At 40.8% G+C, this 25,555-nt stretch overlaps 1 protein-coding gene across 1 annotated transcript in view; it reads left to right on the top strand.

Moving 5' to 3' along the window:
• Positions 1-21,950, top strand: part of trim71 (tripartite motif containing 71, E3 ubiquitin protein ligase) — a 32,473-nt gene extending 10,523 nt beyond the window's left edge. Inside the window, exons 2-7 of the mRNA XM_008295424.1 lie at positions 6,570-6,737; positions 11,041-11,175; positions 17,148-17,390; positions 17,817-18,314; positions 19,023-19,163; positions 19,422-21,950. Coding sequence (XP_008293646.1) covers positions 6,570-6,737; positions 11,041-11,175; positions 17,148-17,390; positions 17,817-18,314; positions 19,023-19,163; positions 19,422-19,994 — 1,758 coding nt within the window. The 3' untranslated portion in view covers positions 19,995-21,950. The remainder of the gene's footprint in view (positions 1-6,569; positions 6,738-11,040; positions 11,176-17,147; positions 17,391-17,816; positions 18,315-19,022; positions 19,164-19,421) is intronic.
• Positions 21,951-25,555: the final 3,605 nt, after the last annotated feature.

Raw genomic sequence — 25,555 nt, 5'->3', positions numbered from 1 at the left:
TCTTTCTCCGCTGTGGTGCGTCCAATCAGATCGTCCGCTTACAGCCACCGCCCCCCATGTTGTATCTGGCAGAGTTTCAAAACATCGGCATGCGTGTCCGTGCGCATGTGTCCGTGGCAACAAGCCAACAGAGGTTGCCACAAGAGGGCGGAGCAGCGGCCGAAGAGAGAGAAAGAAAGAAAGAAAGATGGAAAGAAAGAAAAAAGCAATAAGAGAGAAGAAAGAGAGTGATGGAGGGAACTCAGGGGGAAGAGAAAAAAACTATGTGAACAAGATATGAGGTGTGTTTGGAAAAGATAAGTAGGTGTCTACGATTTCCGTACAAGGAGCTTTGTCTGGCAGATGGTTTTCCTGGGATTGCTGGGAATGTTGGGATCCACAGATTATCCAGCTTGAACATACCAGACTGGCTTAGGACTGGTACTGTCTGTTTACCATTTAGAAGTGGAGGAACTTGGCTGATCTCACCCCTACTACCCAGTTTAACTGTAACACATTCACCAGCGTGTTTCCTCACCGACAGATAATTTATAGAGGAAAATTGGGTGGTTGAACAATCTCCGTTCACAGGAGTTCTGTTTTGCTGTGCTGTGTAAGCTCTCCTGTAGCTGGTATAGTTTTTTTTTTTTTTGTCACTCCACAACGATCTGGAAAGTGAATCGGAAAGTTTTTGTGCATACGTGCTTAACTTAAGCTTCACGACACCTGCTTCTGGCTGAAGTGTCGAAAAGGGGTGTGTTGGAGTTATGCATTCGAGTTATGCTTGGCAGTCTTACCTGGTACGACTTTTACTTGTCATGTAATACATTTTATTAATTTGAAACGCAGTTTGCTCAGATGAGGAAAAACTGTGTTTAATGTTTTTAAATTTGATGGTCCTTATTGTTTCTTTAAGTATTATGCAAAACATCAAGTCTATAGTAAGAAGTTTCAATATTTGGCTTCTTGTATGACTACATTTCATTTTATATGCAAAGTTATCATAAAGGTCATCTTCATCTCTAGTCATTAAAATTTGAACCGTATGAAAATACACAAATTGCACAGCCAATTCTTTTATCCTAAAAGTGCAATCAGGCTCAGCGAACACTCTCTCACATCCATAACAAAGGTTATTATAAGGAGACAAATAGTAAACTACCACCTTTGATAAACCTATTTTGCTAAAACTATCAAACACACTGACATGTGACATCCGCCTCTGGGAATGTTCTTTTTGTTCGTGTGTGTTTACATCCATTCTATTCAGACCGCTCTAATTTCTGTGTGTCGACAGGCAGTTAAACAAAGATCACACAGGCCTGAGGCACCGACATAGATGATGAGAAATAGTCCACACATTTAATACCCATACTTTAATAAACATAGTCTTATATGCTTGAAGGATTCAGGAAGAGTTTGAGCAATAGTGAATAATAGTAATAGTCAATAGCTGGTTAATAAGCTGTTTTCACCCCCTGTGCTCGCTACCAAAACAGATGGCATGCTTTTTTGAAATAGAACCACTTATCCTCTGTCTAATGCGTTAATATTCTCAGAGTATAACCAACAGTCTTACCTTACTTACATTTACCAAATAAAGCTGTCTTTAATTAAGTTTACTGTAAATGATCTTTGGTACACCATGACATGAAATGGTGATGTATGTTACCATATGACTGGTGAAGGCTTGATAGCCATCCGCCAAGTTTCAACACCTATAATTTGTAAAATGTCTTTCGGCACCAATTGATTGGCCTAACCAACTGACTGGTTAGCATCTACATTTAAGGAAATCATTTAAAAATGTAATTGTATTATTTTTTTTAAACTTTTCGTCTACTGTATTGTTGTCCTTGGTGCTACTGTCACTGGAAAAACGGAGCTGTATGCAGTGATGTTGGGTTTATAGCCGGTAGAAAAGCAAACCAGACCCTAGAATATTTGCAAGTCGAGCCAACTCTGAACCAGCAACAGCCCAGAACTAGCCCCCTGTTCATGTGTATGGAGAGAGACTAACAGAGTCGGATCTCATCTTTAAAAATACGCTCACATTTCCCATTTCAGAAAGAGTGATACAATGTATTGTCTGTCTAAAGTGGCACATTTATTTCTTGGTGCAGAAAAAATTATAATTAATCTCATATTCATTATGAAGAGAAATCCACTTGTTCTCTATGAGAATAATCAGGAACTAGTTCCCTGGTAGAGTGGCTCAATGGTGCTTAACAGATGACTGGAAATAACGGCATACTTCTCTGTGTGGACTGAAAATAGTCTTGTGTAATTTTAAAGTAACTTTGAAAAGAATGTGAACATGTGTAAATGCTCTAAATGGAAACTCTTGAGGAATGGAATTTGGATATAACCATTGCAGATGTCTGGGTGTCTCACTGTCAGTGAAAACTGAATTAGTCTTTTGAGAGGACATGCTTTCACAGTTGCAAGAGCAGGCCCTGGTTTTTCTGGCACCACAGTGTGACATTACATGGCCCTTGTCCCTTCCCCCCACTCGGTTGTGCACGCAGGCAGCGAATGCTGCATGGAGTGATTTTACTGGCTAGTGGAGTTGGTGCCCTCTCCCCCAGTTCCCAGTACCTCTGAGTGGAGGGAGGGAGGAGGGAGGGAGGAAAAGGGGTTGATCCTGCTGCTGTGTGAACACAAAGCTAGGCAGCTCACAGCCATCATGCATTCATGTTATTTCCCTCAGGATTTCAGTATTTTTGCTTTTGTCATATAAGACTGAGGTGGCACACTGTCTTGTCATTAATAATATAACTAGTCAATTAAATGTTTTATCAACATGTTGCTATTAGCTATATCTACATTATTTTTGGAATCCTGCATGTTGTTGTTATTAATACAATAATTGTACTCCGGGCATTTTCCATCATTTATTACTTATTTTACTGTTAAAGACAGAACGTGTTAATTTTTACTAGAAATTCCCATAAGTACAAACAAATTAATAATACATATCAGTAATTCCAATAATTCTAAGTAGTACTTTTACTTGTCAGAGTATGTGCTGCTGCCCTAGAAATGTCTGCTTATATTTATGACTGCAACTAATTTGAAGTATTTTGGATAAATATCTTGAATATTTTTACAAATATTTGTTGCATGTTTCTTCTTTCAAGTCTAAGAAAATGGTGGAAATGCTCGTCATTATTTCTTAGTATCTCAGGTGATGTCCTCAAAGTGCTTTGGACCCACACAGCAAATTCCAACAGCAATCAGTTTCTAATGACATAAAACAGAGATCAGCAATGTTGAAGTGGATTATTAAAATAACTTGGCAAGAAAAACAAACACTTTGTTAACAAAAATAGTTCTTAAATTATTTCAGAAGTGCCCCTTCCGTTTCTGATTGTGGTTGTGTGGGTGTGTCTAAGTGTGAATGTCTAATGGAGCAGTGTAATGGGAAGAAAAGGAGAAGGAGAAACATCCGTTACACTAATGAAATACAATAACTCACTTCCCCCAACGTACCCCAGCCCTGCTGTTCAGAGCTTTATAGCTGGTGATGGCGTGTAGTTCCAGCCTCTCTCCAACATCAAAAACACCCGGCACACATCGAGCTCACGTTTCACTTTGTGTGTCTTTTGTATGTGTTTAGTTGTGAAAGACCAACATGTGCTTCTGCTTGTACATTTTGAGGGTGCTACATGTTAAAGTGTGATTTGAATATATTCTGTAAGTGAGTCATCTCTGCCTGAAGGCCTCACCTTCAGGGCGATCTCTGTGGAATTTACAGCTTTGTTAGCATGACACCACACCTATTTCACATCTTGTAAAGTTGTTGTTCACATTTCTTGGTCTCTCTTGCCCATCACAGTAAAGGGGTTGGACCTTCATCCAATAATGAGGTAGCCCAAGGCCTCCACAGAATCATTTGTGTAGGCCTATCTCCCGCTCATCCTCCCATGAAAATGGGCACTCTGATTTATACCTGCAAGAGACAAGATAAGGCCTCCTGTTCGGTCCAAGGCCTCAGGGTCAAGCTGCCAAATATTCAAACAAACATTCACATGGAAGACCACATATGTGAAAAATGCAGAGGATTTACATACCTAGCGTCAGGAGTAAAATATAGTAATAATTTAGTGAACCAGTAAGATGTAGAATTTAAAACTTCCATCATAAGAGACTGACAAACAAAGATGTAGGCAGAGAGGGAACAGGACACTCCCATGAAGACCTCTGAGAAGAGCCTGTATCCTGTGTGAGTCAATAATATTGACTAAAGTTCCAAGAGGCTGGTGTGTTATGTAATCTACAACCTTGTGTGTATGAGTGAGCGTGTTTCACCTCCAGGACTGTTGCGCTGTTGATGACACATAAGCAGCAGATAGCATTGAAGATATCTGAAATGTCTTGCAGCTATTTGTCATAGGATCCAGTTCCATGAAACAGGACTCCAGTGTTTTCTTAAACGGGCTTCTGGTCATCCTGTTGTTTTTTCCATTTGGCATTATTTGCAGATACTTGAATGGTGAGGCTAAATGTGAGATAATACAATCATAAGATATGATTGATTTCTGAATGGCCCATATAAAGTTTCACACCTAATATGGATGTTCAACTAAATTCAGATATTTTTTTACTGTCAGTTGTTCAAGTCAGTGTTTTGTTTGCTGCGTGTGTGGTTTGAATACAATTTGAATTCATATTTTCAAGGTAAAGAGGTCAAAAGAAAACTGTGGACCAACTCTATATGAATGATAGTGCACCATATGATTCATCTTTAGTAAAACAACAATGACAAACAAATGTTTTTGCAGTTTTCATGTAAGCTGCTATTTTCCTAAAAATGACTAGTTGAATAAATCACTTGTCATATAATCGCCACTGGAGCGGCTTCATTGAAGTGCGTGTCGCTGATCTCAGACTTGGAACAATTATGAGTCAGTCCTTCATCAAAATCCATCTTATTCTTGCGCCATCAATCTGCATGTCCCTCAGCCTTGTGTCCATCATCTTCCTCCTCCACTCCAACCCAGCTGCATTCCTCGCTTTTGTGTGTGCCGTCCCCCTGGAATTTCGGAGATGTCAGCGGGGGAGGGAAGGGACAGGAAGGCAGAGGAGAGGAGGGCATTGAGTGACAGAGCGGTGCAGAGACTGTAATTGAAGACAAAGCTCAGCAGAAGGAGGGACAGTAAGAAAAGGCCCCAGAAGGACGTTGAGCCTAAGGCAGAAAGGATGAAATCAGTTAAAGGGGGAGGTGTGTGTGTGTGTGTGTGTAGGTGGGTGTGTGTGTGTCTCATTAGATTATGCCGCTCCCCAGGGGAACAACCAATATTGATGGATTGATTGGGGGCCCCTCCCCATCCACTCAGGTCTCCTGCTATTGGAAACCATTGATCTGGTATCTCTTTGGGATATGACGCCCAGTGCATATTTAATTAACTGTACAACCAATCAGGATTCAGACAAGGGGGTTTAAAGCAAAGCTCAGTTTTTAGCACCAAAGGTTAAATGACATTTTCCCTTCCTATCCCGAGAGACAGGGGGATGTTTTCGACAACCGTGGTCAGAGCTGCTTCACTTTACCTGCCATGTATGTATCATTGCACATATAGGAGCACACGTTTCAAACAATACTTACACTTTAATAAACATGCAATAACATGTGAAATCTCAGCAATCATGAAACTATTGCCAATTTGATTGTAGTAAAAAAAAAAGATCTAAAAAATGTGAAGTGGGAGTAAAATCCCTTTACGACCCTCATCCTCAGATGTTAAAGGGATTCTCCAGGATGGGTATTGATCTAGTTTTGTTGGCCTTTGGGTCGTTTTTGCTTCTTCTGGCGCTTTGTTTTGGAAGAGAAATGCTCTCTGGGGTGCTGAGCTCTGTGTGAGCCTCCCTGGTAACACATGCATATGGATGAGTTGTTTATCATTCATGGCCTTTTCTCTTTAATTAGCTTTGTGTGACCTGCAACAATGGAGCATATCAACTTTCGCCGAGCTGAATTGTTCTGCTTAGTCATAGGAATAAGTAGAAACACGACAGATTTCTTCTTTGCTTTGCCACATTGTTACAGGTCTATATGGTAACAGTAACTGTTGTCTATAGGCGTGTGAAAAAAGCAGGGTCATATTTACTGGTGTTTTTGGGCTCAGTTTGGCATTTGTTAATTTTATTTGGATCCACATTAGTCTCCACCACAGCAGATGCTAGTCTTCTTGAATGTTGAATTTGAAATGCTGCAGTTTATTAACCCAACACAGTGACTCTTGAACTGTCTATGTAGCCTTCAAACATTTACATATAGTCAGTAAGTTAAAAAAAAAGACTTGCCATTTTATTATTTACATGGGAAGTGATTACAGCTCAGTTCAAGCACCACTTTCAGAGAGAGAAATAATCCAAATAATGAGTCAGCTTTAGATGCATCAAACATCCTTGTTATTTATTTATTTGTCACTGTGTCAAAACAGTGTTGAAGCGTTATATATGAAGTTCAGCTGGATCCGTAGTTTGAACCCTTATTTGTGTTTTTCTCTCCATAACAGCGGGTGTAAGTTCAGTTTGCACTCTTCTGACCACAGAACTAACAACTCTGTATGTGTCTGTTTTCTCAGGTGTTTCTGTTCTTCTGTGAAACCTGCTCGGTGCCTATCTGCAGGGAGTGCAGTGTGGGTCGTCATATGGGCCACACTTTTGTTTACCTGCAAGACGCTGTGCAGGACTGCAGGGCCATTACCATCCAACTGCTGTCAGATGCACAGCAAGGACGACAAGCAGTGCAGGTGAGACGGGAACCGTAGCAGGCACATTTAGGAGGGATAAAAAGGGAGGACGACTTTATTCATTGATTTTTTTATTTTTATTTTCTTTGTGTCCCGTCACCCAGAGAGCAGTATTGTGACACATATAAAAGCTGCACTGCACTCAGTGTTGTGTTGGGCATAATACTGAGTATTGCAGTGTTTCTAATTAGGAGATAATCAATTCAAGGGAACAAGGCCAGATGTTCTTTATGCCTGCATCAAAAGGTCTTGTATTATTCCACAGGACTCAAATAGACCAAACTGATTAGAGTCTAAACTCAACTAAACCAAGAACTCCCATTCAAGACTCTCCTACTTTGACAAAAAAGGCAGTCCTTATGAAGATTAAAGTATGCAAATCCACACTCATCCATCTCCTAGAAAGGCTGAGTATGAAACTGTGGAGAGCAGCTGTGTCCATCGCCCCTCGGCACAGAGCGACCAGCTATTTAAATATGTTTGAAAAGTGACCACTCCTTGGCTGCTGGGAAGCCAGAGGTTAGAGGTGTCCAGCTGGCCCTAAAAGGGGGTGGGTCGCATGGGATGAGCTCTGGCGGGGGCAGGGCTGAAGGTCAAAGGGGAGGAGGACTGGAGAGGAGGATGGGGGAGGGTAGATGAGGTATTTAAAGGATTTCAGAGAAAGGAAAACTCCCCTCCTCTTTTAAAGAAGTGGAACACTTTGCCCTCCCCCTATTCACTCCCCCATTCATTCACTCACTTCCCCCACTTCTTACTCTCACTCCCATACACAACACGCACGTATGCACATACACACTGCTTCTCTTCATTTACACAATTCTAGATTGGGTGGCAGCTTCCTACACCCCTTTAGTTTCCCTCTTAGATAATGACACATTTATGAGTGAAAGACGGATTAGTGGCTTCTCTCTGTATGATAACTGCATGAAGAGTCTTTTTTAGGACCAGATAAATTGCATTTGGTATCACAAGGACTGGATGAAATGTATGTACACAATGTAAATAAATATACATTAGGATAAAGAAATTATCTCACCTTTACACACCAAGGCACCCAGAGTGGCTGACCTGGGCCAGGTATCACCAGGTAGGGACCCCAAAGCAGCCCCCATGCTCTCCCTGACATTGAGTCCATCAGCCCTGGGAGCAGACCACCAAGAGAGTGTAGCTTAGGTTAAGGTGGTGTTGAGGTGTAGCCACGGACTAGCCTGGCTCAGAAGGCCTGCATGGAAGGCACAGGGACAGCGATGGAGGGCATAAAGGCTCCATTGTCAAAGAATATGATGGACTGTTAGTGGCCCAGGAAAGAACACATTTGGGTTTGTTAATGCAACCAAACCTAGTGTCTGAGCTAAAAGAAATGCTTTTGATAGTTATTGGTAAAACAATTAGTTCAGTGATTAGTAAACTGACAGAAAACCAATTTCCTCCAAATGGGATAAGCAGTTAAATGTATTAATGTTGTCATTCATAAAGGACAAATGCCAAACAGCAGGGTAACGCTTCTTAAGTGGAAAGAATTCCTGTTTCTCTCTCTGTTACATCACAATCACGACTGTCACAGTCAAAAGAAAAGGTCCCTGCATATTAAGCTGTTATACTGGGTCTTTCAGTGGGGGGGTGTTTGTAAGATTCACTGTGTGAAATGCACCTGATCAAACTCGGCAATGGTTGTTATTTTGGGGGGGGGAAAAAATCAATGAAACTTGTGAGTCATCAACAAACCAACATGAATTCTGCCAAATAATTTTGGATCAAACTACATAGGCAGTGTTTGAATTAATTCAAACGTAATTTCAAGCAATTGATATGTTTGGTCAATTTGTTCAAACATGATCTTTGTATAGTCTTGAACACTGGAAAATTCCAATGGCCTTTTCCCTCTAGTTTCTCATATTTTATTAACCACACAATGAAAAAATCAGCCAATAATAAATTAATATTTTCTTTAGTCACAAAAAGATAAATGTATCGATTAGCTGTTGGTTCTAAATCAACTACAGATAACAGTAATCAGTCAGACACACCAGTGTTATCTTATTTGCCTTGAAGGCGGGGCAGTGTTGTGACCTTGGTAAATACTTGCCCAAAACATGAAACACTAGCTGTTTTGCTGAGGTCATATGACATGCTGGCATGTGCTATCTCCTCAGCAGAGCTTGTGCCTCACCTATCCATTTCTCAGCTTGACCTTTGTTTGACTGGGTCATACTTTGTACCAGTGGATGGCTGCTTATGTCACTCTGGGTGTTCTTGAAATTCCCAGATACTACCACACGATTCTGCTCAACTCCCAGCCACATTCAGCGGAGTCAGAATTTGAATTTGGGTTCGACAGCACATTTTAGGTATCATATCAACAAGCCCATATTTTATTTAATGGAAAGCACCAGGAAGCATGCAGCTGAGTCATAAGATACACCACCTACCAGCTGGCAGTATCTTGTGCTGTAGGTCACCACGGGAGTAAATGCTGACGCCAGATAATATGTAAACACGCATACACACCACACACACGCTCCTGTCCCCTGAGATAGGAAATTTCCGCCCACTCTACACCCATTATCTTCCCTGACCCCTGACCCTGGACTTGTGACCTCCTGGTTGGCCAGAGCTCCCTGCCTCTACCGTTTGATTGGTTAGTTTTACTCTCTTTGTGTTCCAAGCTGTGCTCCTCTGGGAATGTGGAGAGAAATGTGGAAAATGATGGAGACTCACTGACGAGGTGGGAGAGACAAATCGTGAGACCTAGTAGGAGAAGATAGAAAATGAGAAAAAGAGAGACTTAGCTGGAGACGGTCAGATAAAGAAAGGAGAAGAAATAGTGGAGAAGAATCAATTGCATAGAAGAACTCTCGGATAATAAAAATACAGAGACAGATAGCGAGATGTGTTTAAATTGACCGTGGTTCCTTCTTTGCTATACTGATGAGGGTCCTGCCCTGATTCCTCCTGGATTCTCCGCCTGCTGTTCCCTCTCAGGGGGCCTGATTTAATTGACCCTTTAGCTGGCCATCGCAAATGGCCAGAGAAAAGGATCCCGCTGCAAGGCTTTGTTCCTGCAGGGGTGCAGTGGGGGTGGGCAGTATGTATCTTAAGACAGCGGCTGCAGATTACGACCTGTAGAGGTTTAGGTGACCTTTGATCTTTACAGCCAAAATCACAAAGGAAGCCTTATCCCACCTCCCCTTTGTCCCTGTGAGGTCCGGTTCACCCTGTGACCTCCTCCCAGAAAACGCCAGAGGAAAAGCCAGATAAAACTCGTGGGGTGGGGGGGTCAGACAGAAAAATGTGCATTCAGCCCAAATTCTGTTGTAAATGCTAACATGGCAGAACCTTTATTTGACAAATTTACTTTTGAGTGCAGGATTCTAAAACAGTGTGTTTATTTCATTTTACAGTTTGTGTAAAACTTATTTATCGAGTACCATGCTGTCAAAAGAGACCTCTGTTTAATAAATAACCAGATGTCTACATGTGGCCTTATAATATCATTTTTTTAATTAAAAAAAAAAAAAGCGATCATGCAATACTGGAGTTTTGGTACTGGTGCAGTATTTTTTCAGTATGTTGGTTTTTATTTCACATGTGAATATAAACTTTTTCCACACAACAAAATATGCTCAACTGCTTAGTGTTTAAAAAAAAAAAGCTTTAATACAATACAGTCTAAAAGTTAGAATAGTTGTTGAAATAATATCGTCAAAGGATAAACAAGCAAGACTAAGAATCTCATCAAGCATGCAGTTCAATACTTGACACTTTCCTGTACTTAGTTTTATGAACACACAGGAAAAACTACTTCTCTCATGTTTAGAAATGTTAAGACGCACACTTAAAATAAGAGAAGAGGAAAATAGGCCAGTCCAGCAGGAAGTTGCATCATTTTGTTCAGTGTGAAGTGACTTCCTATTCCTGACCCATGTTTCCTTTTTCCTTTTAAATGAGCCACCAATTGTGACAAAGGAATAGCTGACAAAAACCAAGCAGGTGTTTCTGCATTGACTTGCCAGGAAGATGTCACATACAGTGTCCTTTGTTTTAATGTTTCCTGATCCTCTGTATCCTGTTTCTGGGGGTCATCAGAATCCCATCTGTGCAATAAAACAGATCAGGAGATGGTGTCATTTAGACATTTCTGGCTGGTCATTTGTCACAATGCAGAGTGAGAGTTAAAAGTGTAAATTTGCTCGTCCACACATCAGTTTTCATTGCTAGTGGTGTTTTTTTTTTGTTTTTTGTTTTTTTAAAAAGTGTCCTCTCACGTGAATAAGACCAAATCTTTTTTGTTTTGTGTTTCCAGCTAAGCATGGAGAAGGTCCAGGCCATGGCAGAGCAGGTGGAGATCAAGGCTAAGGTGGTACAAACTGAAGTGAAGGCCCTTGTCCTGAGACACAAGAAGGCGTTGGAGGAGAGGGAGTGTGAACTACTGTGGAAGGTGAGTTGCTGCCTTCTTATTCATCAGCTTTACCAACCAATTTCAGGTTTGTTCGGGCCTGAAGCTGCCAACATTCGAGTCAGTTTGGCACGACTGGCCAACTACAGCTGTGTTTCCATATGATTGTCAAGCTAGTTTGAAGCAAACTTTGGATAATGCGTATCAGTGTATTTTCATTAACTGCATTCAAGTGAATAAACTAGGTTTTGTAGTATCAGAAGGTAGTGGTATAGGCTACATTACACATGGCTATAATAAAGTTTAATGTCTGTTGTTTTTTTGGGGGTTTTTGTGTGTTTTTTTCAGGGCCAGTATTAATTATTAGTAGTCAAGATCGGCCGATAACTGATATTTGAATCCGACATACATTAAAAGTTATTTATTAACAGCATGTGATAGGAAGGAACCCGTTATTCATTACTCAACTACTTCAGCCAAAAGGATTACTATTACTGAATTTATACAAATGTACATTCAATATTATATATTAAAAGTGTGTGACAGCAGGGGACCTGTCATTTAGAGCTCAGCTACTTCATTAAGGATTCCTGTAACTGAATATTTACAAAAGAAATTGGAATGATGATGTTTACATGTCACGTGACACTTGAACGTTCTGCTGATCAATTTATCTACATCAATAAGTTTTCCTCCTGCAGTTATATGTGCTGTTATTCTCTGTTTTGTTAATCTTTTTGCAATCTGTCACTTTTATTGCTCACTAAGGCTCATATTTTTGAGCATTGTTTACTGTTTTCCAAACTGTGTTTCAGTTTAATCTGTGGCTGCCTCCTGATTTTCCTGCTAGCCGTTAGTCTAGCCTTAGCCACTGTAAAAGCAGCAAATATCCTGATTTATGGAGATGGCTGTGCGTCATGTTCAGTTTTTGCGGGTGATGTCTCTGTCAGTTCGTCTGTCAGTCAGTTAGAACAGTGTTATTCTGACTTTCCAAGTGTTATGTTGTGCTAATGTTAAGGTGTTTCAGACAGCATTAGCTGCAGGATAAGACGCACAGCAAACCTTTGAGCAATAGCATTAGCCTCGCACCGTCTGCACCACTTGTTAACACCAACAGGTGAATTATTGGGGTCTTTCTGTTTAACACGATAAACGCTTGTGGAAGACTGAAGTGTTTATTCTGCTGCCTCACCTTCCACATACAGCTTCGCTGTTTCACGGCGGGTCTCTGCTCTGCAAATGCGCACTCATGCGCTCATGGCGCACGCGCAAGCTCGTGTAATCAATAGTTGTGATTGGCTGTTGTTCATGACCCGTAGCAGCCAATCAGATAGCGCTGTGGGCGGGACATTGGTTGAGACGACAGTGACTGTAGAGCGAGGAGGCTGAATACGAGCCAAAGAAACATGTATTTGTTTTGCGATAGTCGTCTAATGTAGATAACGATGTCTATTATCTAAAACTTGCTGATTAGTCATATGAGTTAAATGTTTGTTACATTGTAACTTATTTGAAAAAGACGTATTACTAATGAGGAACATTAACTCTTTTTTTTTTTTTTTTTGCAAAAAGTCAGACAACACCTCGAGTGAGTGTAAAAAGGTCTTTGTGAATTTTTTTTATTTTTTAAAATAAATTTAGCCATTTTCATTACCCATCTAATATGATTATTTGTAATGTGCATAAAACTACATAATGGAAACTAGGCTTATCAGGCACAATATTTTTTCTTTTCATGCAGCTACGAATGCAATATATTAATATGATATTGGCAAGGATTCCAGAGTACTGTTGGTTTTCTCACTGCAGACATGTTACTAATATTCAAATGACAGTGTATATGTTAAATGCATTATTGGTTGTGAAAGAATAAAAACTTAACACTCTTAAGCTCCATGAAGTAGGCGTTACTGTAAGCTTGTTGATTAAATTTAGTTTGAGGTATAATTACTTACAGTCAGCATGAAAATTAAGATGTATGCTTTTACAGCAGGGCAAATAGGGTACTTGTCATGATTGGTTGATGATTTTGTTTAGTTTCAAAGAGGCAGCTGTGAACTTGGAAGTCTTGCCTAAAGCCTGGACTTCAGAAAGGTCTTTGCAGGTTTAAGGTTACCCACTGAGGGAGAGAGTTTTTGGCCAAAAGAATGATCAGCCCTGGATAGCTGTACTTTCCATTTACCTGGAACGTTTGGGGAAAAAATTGCATAACAGCATAAAATGGCATAAAACGAAGACTGTATCACATGCACACAATTGTTCTAGCCACACACATAAAAACACACAAACTCCATGTTTACCAAGTATGGTTTATACAACTGCAAGCTGATAGTTAGCGTATTTGATACTTGGCCTGACGGAGCATGACTATTAATTTAGTGTAACACACCCAAGTACTAAACTCTTATTTCTACCCACACCGTCATGACAGGTTCAGTGATACTGTAAAAACTGACCCGTGCCTTTAGATCTTGCAGCTNTTTTTTTTTTTTTGCAAAAAGTCAGACAACACCTCGAGTGAGTGTAAAAAGGTCTTTGTGAATTTTTAAATTTTTTAAATAAAGCCATTTTCATTACCCATCTAATATGATTATTTGTAATGTGCATAAAACTACATAATGGAAACTAGGCTTATCAGGCACAATATTTTTTCTTTTCATGCAGCTACGAATGCAATATATTAATATGATATTGGCAAGGATTCCAGAGTACTGTTGGTTTTCTCACTGCAGACATGTTACTAATATTCAAATGACAGTGTATATGTTAAACGCATTATTGGTTGTGAAAGAATAAAAACTTAACACTCTTAAGCTCCATGAAGTAGGCGTTACTGTAAGCTTGTTGATTAGATTTAGTTTGAGGTATAATTACTTACAGTCAGCATGAAAATTAAGATGTGTGCTTTTACAGCAGGGCAAATAGGGTACTTGTCATGATTGGTTGATGATTTTGTTTAGTTTCAAAGAGGCAGCTGTGAACTTGGAAGTCTTGCCTAAAGCCTGGACTTCAGAAAGGTCTTTGCAGGTTTAAGGTTACCCACTGAGGGAGAGAGTTTTTGGCCAAAACAATGATCAGCCCTGGATAACTGTACTTTCCATTTACCTGGAACGTTTGGGGAAAAAATTGCATAACAGCATAAAATGGCATAAAACGAAGACTGTCTTACATGCACACAATTGTTCTAGCCACACACATAAAAACACACAAACTCCATGTTTACCAAGTATGGTTTATACGACTGCAAGCTGATAGTTAGCGTATTTGATACTTGGCCTGACGGAGCATGACTATTAATTTAGTGTAACACACCCAAGTACTAAACTCTTATTTCTACCCACACCGTCATGACAGGTTCAGTGATACTGTAAAAACTGACCCGTGCCTTTAGATCTTGCAGCTTGTTTGTGTGTGTGTGTGTGTGTGTACGTGTATGTGCAGGTTTAAGTGTCACAAAGAGGGGGTTTTGCTTACCCGTGTTCCTTCTTTAATCCTACTTTCAAATCCACGAGACAAGCTCATCATCCCTGACCATTACAGTCAACAGTATAACACATGCACACACAGTTTCTTCTGGATTGTGTTTTTTTAAATTATTATTTCTGCTGAACCGCTCACTGTTAGACATGTTCCATGAATGCAAATGTTTTGTCTTTATATGCAAGTATGTTAATATGTTGTGAGGGAGGCAGTGTGAGGTTCTCTACTATTGTCTTTTTGTTGATGAACTACTGCTTTTATTATTTGATTTATATTGTGGAAAAAAATAATCATGAATTGATTAGTCATTATTATATTACTATAACGATTTGATATTCTGAAATCAAGACATGTGATGCTTTTTCTTTTTTATAGTCGAAACAAGATGGTCTCCTGGACTCAGAGTAATTTTTTTTAACTACATTTCTGTTCCAACTATTTTTCAGGCCTACATTAGTTCATAGTAGGGTTAGAATTAAGTATGTTTCGAGCTATTATGTATTCTGAATCTGTATTTTGCACTGAGCCTATGATTCTGTTTTGTATTTTCCTACTGAGAACAGCATACGCCCTTGAAGATAACATGGCCGGTGAGAACCGGTTTGCACACTTGGAGACAGCAGAAACTCCTCTTTTCTATTAGATACGATTGTTACTTTAGCTACACGCCGTACCAACAACATCCACACACGTTGCTTACCAAATGTCAAGGACGTGGACAGAGCACAGAAGTATGCCTGTCCACGCCATTAGTAACTGGCCAATTAAATCTTATCTATGTTCGGGGCAGGCCCAGCCCAAGAAGATATCTGTAACCTGGAACCGAAAACACTCAGTTCAGCTGGACATGAGATTCCTCTCTGTCCCTTTGAATTCCAGCGCTGCCTCACTTTACCTGTGACTGAAATAAATAAATTATACAACTGAGAACTGAAGATTTCTCCGGCTTGTTCTTGGGCTTCCAACAAAAGAATCGGGTCTAACAGTAGCTAATGACAGTAACTGTTAATCACATGCTGTAACCCTCAACTTAGTAATCACCGAAGTTGACAATCTTTAGAAACCAGTGTAACCTATGAAGCCTGTTCACCAGTATGTAGGTGTGATCATACAGCTTAATAAAGGTGCTGCGTTAGTGATGTGCTATATTAATCCACTGGCTTTCTTTACCTGCCACCTTCTCCATTTCAATCTGCTACTCTGCTGTCTTCAGCTCTTGTGTGGAAAGCTTGTAAGTTGAGATCAGCAACTTCTGAGTCATAGAAGATATTGAAAATGACTCCGCTAGTGTTTCCTGTGCTGCTAGCCGATGTGATGGTCACCTTCGGTGACAATAGTGTCAGGAAAACAGAAACTGACTCCAGGAAGGTGCTCTGGTGACTCAGCATTGCATCATGGAATGAGATACAGATTCATGGCTCTGAGATGACACAAAAGGTGCTTTAATATGATTCATTGGTGTGTCGTGGTGCTATTGTGTGAAAATGTAGGGCAGGAGTTGTGCTGGCGTGTAAAATTCTACCTTTTTAGTAGTGGTTAGATTGCAGAAAATCAAGTTCTCTTTCTGTCTTTCCTGTGTAACACTGTGAAATACACACCAACCCAGCCTTCTTCTCTTCAGTCAGTTTCTTTTTAGCTGAGAATCTAAAAGTAGGTTGTTGTGCTTCCATCAGAAAGCCCAACTTGAGTCTTTGTCCTCAGTGACTATAAAGTGTAATTCTAGTCTCACAGATGCAAATTGCCGTTTCACTTATGCCAAGGATCAACAAAAGATCCCTCTCTTCTCGACTCTTTGTTTCTTTCAGGGTCCCTCCCTACTATCAGAAGTTCCTCTAACCGTAGAGGCAGTCGGGCTATTGTGTTGTACTCTTTTTGTTAGGTGACGGTAAATAAGAGCCCAATCTCTGCTTCTCAGGTTCTATCATCTTCTTTAATCCATTATACTCCCTGACTGTAGTGTTACTTGATCTGCCTTCTCACAGTAACAGAAATGTGTTATGGTCAAGTGATGGTCAAAGAACTTTTTTTTTTTTTTTTTTTTAAACAATTTGCTGAATGTTTAAACCAACCAGCATATAAGCATACCTTTTCTTTTTTTTTTTTTTTTTAGCACTAGCCCTGGTGTCTTTTTGAATAGTGTATTTTGTATACAGTGTTGTTTCCTTGTTGTCCCCTGTGTATTATTTAGTCAAGGGGAAAAAGCAACTTACATGGTTGCTTGCAATAGATTGAGATGTTCACAGCAACCTGCTGAATGCTAGCAAGCATTACAATTGGGCTATAGCCAGGTTTTACAGTAGTCATTAGTGTTATTGCATGATAGAGCTTTACATTATAATTTCAATATCCAGTAGTGACATCACAGAATGAATCTTTTGGCTGCCAACTTTGCCTTTGCTGTTGGAATATACAAATTTGTAAATGTGGATCAGTGCCAATATCATGTGTTGAATCTGCCATTTGTTCAACAAAATCCCCCTAAACATGTGCTCTGCTTGTCTTACAACTCAGTCATGTTCTTTATCTCCTTCCAGGTGGAGAAGATCCGTCAGGTAAAAGCCAAGTCTCTGTACCTGCAGGTGGAGAAGCTCCACCAGAGTCTGACCAAGCTGGACAGCACCATCGCTGCTGTCAGTCAGGTGCTGGATGAGGGCCACCACCTTGATGTGCTGCTGGCCAGGGAGAGAATGCTCACCCAGATCCACGAACTCAAGGCCCTCAGGGGCCTGCTGCAGCCACAAGAGGACGACCGCTTCATGTTCACTCCTCCGGACCAGGTTGGCACTTAAAATATGTAGACAGATAGCAAACTAGTGGCATTAGTAATAGATGTTTTAAAATATTTTGTCAGTTTACAAATAAGCTTTATGGGTCAAAGCAACTTAACTGCTAAAACTTAAACTTAACTGCTCCTAAAATCTGGAACGATCTACCCTTGCACATCAGGCAGGCCTCCTCACTGTCTGTTTTTAAAACTAACCTCAAAACCCACTTTTATTTACCAGCTTTTAACCCAGCATGAGCCCTCGCTCTGTTATAGGTGTTTTAATTTGTTCTTTGCTGTTTTTTATTGTCGGTTTGTTTTGTTGTTTCTTTTAACCCCTCCCTCCCATGTGCAGCACTTTGTTTCAGTTGTGACTGTTCAATAGCCCTTTAGAAATTCAGTTGATTAGATTTAACTTATTTCATAATTGTTCCAACAGGCTCTGTACATAGCCATCCAGTCCATGGGCCTGATCAGCAGCGGAGCCTTTGCCCCAGTCACCAAAGCCCACGGTGAAGGTCTGAAAAGTGCGCTACGTGGCAAGCCTGCCTCCTTTACTGTGATTGGATATGATCACGATGGCGAGCCACGTCTTTCCGGCGGGGACACAGTTTCTGCAATAGTTATGTCAGTCACAGACGGTAACCTGTCTGCAGCGGATGTAACCGACCACCAGAATGGCTCGTACACTGTCAGCTACCTGCCCAAATGTGAGGGGGAGCATCTCGTGTCTGTGCTGGTGTGCAACCAACACATCCATGGCAGTCCCTTCAAGGTGATAGTGAAGTCAGGGCGAAGTTATGGCTCCCTTGGCTCCCAAGTGTCATCATTTGGATGTGAAGGGGAGGGAGATGGCCAGCTGTGTCGTCCCTGGGGCATCAGTGTTGACAAGGAGGGGTACGTGGTGGTGGCTGATCGCAGCAACAACCGCATACAGGTAGAGCACAACCATCAATCTTTGTCTCTTCACAGTCACTTTGTGGCAAACGTATGGTCATTGAGTTGGGTGTCACAAACCTTTCTTCTCTCTGAGATGTGGCAAGTTAGGTGTCCTTTTTTTTTTTTTTACTTTTTATTTATGGATAAATTAGGTCAATAAGTATAATTAAAGCTACTTTATTTTAAGAAATTTACAAAGGCTAAGCAGCTGTCTTAACGCAGTGTGACTAATGAACACCATAGAAATGTGTTTCGATTGGGCATATTAATCTTAATGCAGCAGAGTCTGATTAGCAAACATTGTGCTGTAATGTTGAAAAGCGCGTGAAACCGATTTTCTCCTTCCAGACACTTGTAAATACTCACTGTGATGTCTTGTCAGTGAAAGTTTTTTTTTTTTTAAAGATGAACGAAGAAAATGGAAAAACTTGAAGTAGCACTTCATTTAATGGAACAATCAGCATAAATTTTAGGTTTACAATATAAAGACGGCCCTAACAGTTTGCCAAACACACTCATGTGCTTGAGTGGTGCTCAACATGTGCAATACTTTCCTTGGTGGAAACCTTCGCTGTGTTTACATTAGAGTGTGTGCAACTAGTCAAACAGAAGTCTGCAGTGTGAAGTATTCTGTAAAAGCTACACCAAAATACAGCTGAGTTTGACCCTTGCAAGCGGAATCAATAAGCAGTGTTTCTCTCCTCAGATATTCAAGCCCTGTGGTGCCTTCCACCATAAGTTTGGCTCTTTGGGCTCTCGGCCTGGTCAGTTTGATCGTCCTGCTGGGGTTGCATGTGACAGTCAGAGACGAATCGTTGTGGCTGATAAGGACAATCACCGTGTGCAGGTATGAAAACCCACCCAGACATGATCCACACAGACCTGCTCAGTAGTTTTGACTAACTGCTGCACTTCTGTTATGTGCATTAGACAGTCACAGGAAAATTGCACGGAAAAAGCTGTCTAAATTCCAAAAGCCTGAAAAAAAAAGTTGGCTCCTGAAAACTCCTATATACATTTGTAAATGCATGGCTCCTTGTGCTTACTCTCCCTCCACTCCACATGTAAACATGTCGGGCTCTAAGGCATTTGCTTTGTCTGACAGGTGTTTACTTTTGAGGGCCAGTTCCTGCTGAAGTTTGGGGAAAAGGGTACCAAGAATGGGCAGTTCAACTATCCCTGGGATGTGGCTGTCAACTCTGAGGGTAAGATCCTCGTCTCCGACACCAGGAACCACCGCGTGCAGCTTTTCGCCCCTGACGGCTCCTTTCTCAATAAGTACGGCTTTGAAGGGGCCTTGTGGAAACACTTTGACTCTCCCAGAGGAGTAGCCTTTAACCACGAAGACCACCTGGTGGTGACCGACTTCAACAACCATCGGCTTTTGGTTATCCGGCCGGACTGCCAGTCAGCTCGCTTTCTGGGCTCGGAGGGCACGGGGAACGGGCAGTTTCTGCGGCCCCAAGGCGTCGCTGTGGACCAAGAGAACCGCATCATCGTGGCCGACTCCCGCAACCACCGAGTCCAAGTATTCGAGCCCAATGGAAACTTCTTATGCAAATTTGGCACACAGGGGAGTGGCTTTGGACAGATGGATCGCCCCTCCGGTGTGGCTGTGACGCCTGATGGAGTCATTGTGGTCGTTGACTTTGGAAATAATCGCATCCTCAAGTTCTAAAAAGAAGACAAAAAAAAGTCTATTTTTGCATTCTCCCACTCCGTTTGTCCTTTTTGCAGTTTTTCAGTGAAGGAAATGGAGGCGAGAGAATGAATCAGCAGAAAGGAGAAAGGAGAGCTCAAAGATGATTGAGAGCATGTTGAAATGAAGGGAAATTAAAACTATAGATTATTTTTTTCATTTTCATTGCTATTCTCCAAATCAGATATCTGTGGTATATACAATAAAGGGGACCTCTACAAATTGATAATCAGTAGAAAAAGAGCCATATTTCCCTTCCTTAGTCTCAAATGCTCTGAATTATCTCCGTCGGCTCTCCTTCAGTATACATCTCAGGGAATTTCTCACTTCTTGAAATCTTGTACCCTCTGCTCCATACCTACCTCATTTAGCTCTTTATGAATGTACTCATAGTGACTGAGCAGAGGTTTTAGTCCGTGAAGTTCTACAAAGAAGAAAAGTCTACCTCTATACTTTGTTATTTAAGAGAGACAAAAAAAATAGACTCTTCAGTTGATATTTGCACAGGATTAAAGGAATTCTTGCTGTGCATTTTGAAATATAAGTGAACCTCCTGAATGTTGTTGCTGAGACAATACTCAGACCGCTGTAGAGGCTGCATGATTTATTCTCATTAGAAGGCTTCGCTCAGAGAGGAAACTCGGGTACAGTAGTGTCCTTTCATATTTGTAGGCTAGTTAGTGTTTCGCTAATGCATCGACCCCTCGTCTCTTTGTGGCTCTGTGGAGTTTGTGGTGTCATGATCGCCTAAGAAGACTGTGTGAAGCGATGCCAAACTTGATAGAATCAAAAGTAGCTCAGGTCACCGTAGGACTGATTAGCATTAGCAGTACTTTGCAGGCTCCCCCTCTAGCTTTACTGGCTAATGCTGGTGTAATGAATTGTTTGAGAAGTACAAATATAAAGTTCATAAAATCAGCTCTAAAATGATCCCTGAAATGATTCCCAAGATAAGTCCTATAATAAAATTGTCCAAAGTATTTGATTGACCATATACCCAGCACCCAGTTGCATCTCATATGACTGGATAAACTAATGTTTTTGGTAAAAAAAAAAAAGAAAATTTGTGTTATTGCTATCCAGTCAGTTATGCAAAGAGAGCAACGTCCTCTCCAGATGAGAGAAACCACCAAAGGATTTTGGAATTGAATCTTCTAAGATCTGGATCTAATAGTCATCTTAACGTAGAGATTTAATCATTTAATTGATTGACACCTTTTTGATGAGGCATGCTGTGTGACAAAAGCCTCAGAAGTAGACACCTAATTTGGCCGTCCAGAGGACATTTACAACATCAAAAAGGCCTAAATTGCAATCCTTTGGATTTAGATTGTGGTTGAAGCTACTCCCTTTTGGCTCCTGGGGCCTAGGGTTTAGTCCAGTCCATTGAGAGGGCACCATCACTAAGCCCTGCCCTATTTATTGATGCTTGGGGTTGAGGAAACCCCTCCAGATTGAGTGCTAGTGGACCGAGTCCTCTAAAGATGGAGGTCTACAGACCAACTACTAGAGTCAACCAAAGTTAGAATTTCTGCACAGTGGCCAAGTGTAGACTTGGCAATTAAAGAAACTGAAAAGCCCCTTTAAAACATTTTCTATAATAATCATTGTTATTGAGAAGTCTAAAGTTCATAAAACTCATGGATTTGAGTTCATAGCTCTATGTTATCGTTTGAAGAGGAACCTGTGCTTGGGTCACAGATTTTTGACCGAAGGCCGAGGCCCTGGCTGTGTGAGTGAATTTTGAAAGGTCCTTTTCGCACAGATGTTTGTGTAGAGAGAAGAGGATATCTGCACCAAAGAGAAACCTTTTTCTCCCCCTCACATTTATCACCTCAGCTTATCAAACAATGCCACAGTTTTGTCAATATTAGGCGGCTCATAGGCTCAAAGTAGCATCTCAGATTAGCCTTGCTTGTACCCAGAACTAATTTCCAGAGAAAGTGATAGATACTAATTCTTTGTGGTGAAAGCATAGTGGGGTTTTGAATCCCCTTGCCTTTTGTCCAATCTGTGTCCCACTGGAAGCACTAAGACAATTAAGGTTCTGTTCGCCACTTCCTTAGCCTGGCACAGAATCTTGAGACCTATGAAAATATTCACAGACAGGCTCTCACTTCTGAGGTGAGGGCTTACTGCACATGATCAGGATTTACATCCTCATATCTCAGATATCCTTTTACCTCAACGGTCGTTTTACCTTCCTTCTTGTATACCTCGACTCCTGAATACCTCAAATATTTCACTCATAGCTACTGCGCATTTAAACATTCAAATACCTCAACTTGTTTTTCATTCTGAGTACCTCATTTTTACTGTTTTTATTTAAGCATACCTCATAGGATATTTATACCTTACACATGTACCTCTTCTTGTGTCACAGTACAGTGCATGTCCCATAGCTCTAGGACCAAAGATCATGGTACTGTTTTGAGTTGAAATTAAATTTGTATTGTGGTCATTGCTCCATAATTCAACCCCAAACTGCTTTTGGTTTGTTGAGTCTACTGTAAACTGCCTGGTAAGATATGCCTTTTATCACCAAAAAAAACAAATATTTCAGATAAAAGCATTGTGCCAAAATGATCTGTAAGAGTTCTGTGCCAAACGGAGTTGGCATTTGGACCGTGCTGTTGTAGACAACAAATGTCACTGGACCATTATATCATAAATACAAAATGTTGAATCAGAGCAGGTGACGTTAAGTCCTCGTCCTCTGATTTGATGCACTTAATAGGGCTGGGCCCCATTTATCTTTACCTCATGATGATGATGAACATGCAGATTCCACTTTTGTTACTGTGCACCAGGGGTGAGGGGAAGAGGAAACGGCTTCTTATTAAGAGTTAAGAACTTCACATGTCCGCCTTTTAAATGCACATAAATTACCTCTAACTTCAGCACAATTTTACCAATATTTCAGTGTGGATTTTGGGATGCTTGATGCTGGTTGTGAAGGACTTTGAGAGAAGTCTAAACTCAAAACATTCTGACTGCGGTTTAAACAAACACATTGGAGGATCATGTCTGATGCGTGACAAAAGGCTGGTGTTTTATTTAAGTGGAGCTGTTAGCACATGGATAGCGAGCCAGTTCGAGTCCACAGACCCCGCTGCTTCGACCGCAACTCCTAGTTTCAACCAATAAGATTGTTTTTTGCTTTTCAGTATTACTCTATTAAATGTTCATTCATGTTGCATCAGGTTTTTTTTAATTAAGATTGCAGAATTCTATCTTTAAGATCGTTAGGTCTTCACTCTTAAAGAGGAAAAACGTATTTTAAACCTTTTATTTTGTTTTTCATTTTGTTGCATGCTTTAAAAAGTCCTTGTATTATACTGATGTCTCCCAGATAGGTGTTGAAAAACTCAGATGGGGTGGGTAGCTGATTATTGGGATGGTTTTACCAAAATGTATACCCAAAGATATGTATGTGTGTGTTAGGATTGCGTTGGATGGAATTAACCTTTGACCTTTGCGATTGTATTTCCTGTTCTGTAGAGGTTCTGCAGAGCACAGCCTGTTCAGCCGGCTGCGCTTTGGTTCTTGAGGCTTGACAAGGCTGGCGTGGCCCTCGACCATTAGTGCTTCATTTTCTTTAACTCCCTCTGAACTTCATAATATGGGTAGGCAAATTCACAAGACTGTTTTTCACACTGAAGCCCTGTAACTTTAGGAGGTTAAAGCTTACTGCTACACATCGATTTTCCATAAGGCCGCCATTTTTCGTTGGGTCTTGTAATGGGGGAGCTCGGGCTGCGTTCCAGATCGCATACTTTGTGTTTTTCCCATTCAGCTGCCATAACAGAGTACGCACTGTTTACTTCAGTATACATACTACTTTGCTGTAATATTGCGCCTTAAACTTTGACCATCGCAGTCTGTGATGCAACATGAGCTGCCATCTGTCTGTGCACTCTTAGCGACTCAAGCCTGCTTATACTGGTGTGAGACACTGTGATGTGTGTGACAGAACTGCACAGTGGATTGTGGGTCAGAATGGCCAGAAAAGCTTGTTGGTCTGCATACTTAAAAATATGGCCGGATGCAGGAGGGCTGCCTGGTTTGTTTGGCACACTGCATTTGAGAGTAATATGTGTCATAGTAATCTTTTTCTGGCACACGACACAGTTTGGAAGTATGGATACTGGAACGCACCCCAGGTTTCTCCAGCACAAACTAGCAATCATCTCCCTTCCTTGAAAACCAGGAAGTGTGGCGATGGCTGCTTAGCACGTGATCATTTGACTGCACTCCTGCTTGTCGGGCTTTTTATTTTTTTTTATTTTTATTTTTTTAAAAATCCTTTATTGGGCCTCTGTGGTTTTTGTCCACCATTTTATTTCTGGCCTCTCACAACTTTAAGAGAGAGAATAAAGCAAAGCTGCACCAGGCGACATGTGCAAGGTCATAGACCTCCTTTTAAATGATTGTATACTCGTAAGAAAGAAGAAAAAAAAAAAGGTGGGAAAATTTAGAAAGGAAAAAAAAAATTAAAACTCAGGTAGTTCTCAGCAGCGCTATGCTGCAGGTGTCTCATTGAAATTTGTCCCGTAGTGATGATGTAGTGACTTTTTTTCCCCTGTTATGACCTCTCAGTACTAGTCTGATTCTTTTGTGTGTCCATTTACATATTATAAAACAAATTATTTCTCAATCTGAAAAAAATAATGCTTTCAATTAGTTTCCCCTGATTTATCTTTCTTTTTTTCTTTTCTTTTCTTTTTTTTTTTTAGCCAAGTTTTGTTTTTTGTTTTACAAAAAAAAGTACAAATACTTCACACCACTTGATGCTCATTGGCCCTTTTAGAATGTATTTTGTGAAGAAAAGGGTTCAATGGGATCTTGTTGATGCTCACTCGCTACCGCCAGCCGCTGCAAACATTACAAAACAGAACAGAGACCACAGAAAATCTCCTGACATTTGATGCTCCACAACAGCGATACTTTTGCGTTTTAGATGGAAACACATGGCTGTGGTGGAACATACCGTGTTTGTTTATAAACCAGCTTTAACATCAGCCTCGGTGGAAGGTATTTGGCCTGAGCTAGCTCATTTGTGTCCTGTTCTCCTGGCAGCAGGTTGCGTAGAGAGTGGGCGTTGTGTTTGTGCGCTGCATCTGTGTTGTTTAAGCAGAAATCCACTGAATGTATCCTTCTCACAGTCCAAGAGGCAGGGCGAGCCGGCGGGGCCAGCTGAGTTTAGATGAGTGCTGCTGGCGCTTCCTCATCCAAGCCGCTGTGTGTGTGTGTTAATCACTCAAACCTTGTGTGTGTGTGTGTGTGTGTTTGCCAGCACACCTTCCCGCCCTCTTTACACACACTCACACACTGTGCTGAATGGAAGTGCAGATGTCAGGTCTTCAGTCTAAATAAGGCAAAGGAGACTATAATATATTGGCCACCTGCTGCTCTCTCTGTACTCTGTGGACTTTAAACATTTCCTATGCAGTTTTTTGGTTGTTTTTTGTTTACACTTAAATAAAGTTGTATTTCTTTGACTTCAAATCTTGCGACTCTTCACTTTTCTCTTACACCGA

This window comes from Stegastes partitus, unplaced genomic scaffold (genome assembly GCF_000690725.1).
Source record: "Stegastes partitus isolate 25-593 unplaced genomic scaffold, Stegastes_partitus-1.0.2 Scaffold1046, whole genome shotgun sequence".
Taxonomy (NCBI): Eukaryota; Metazoa; Chordata; class Actinopteri; family Pomacentridae; genus Stegastes; species Stegastes partitus.
The sequence above is the reverse complement of the archived record's forward strand: the minus strand, read 5'-3'. Positions and strand labels throughout refer to the sequence as shown.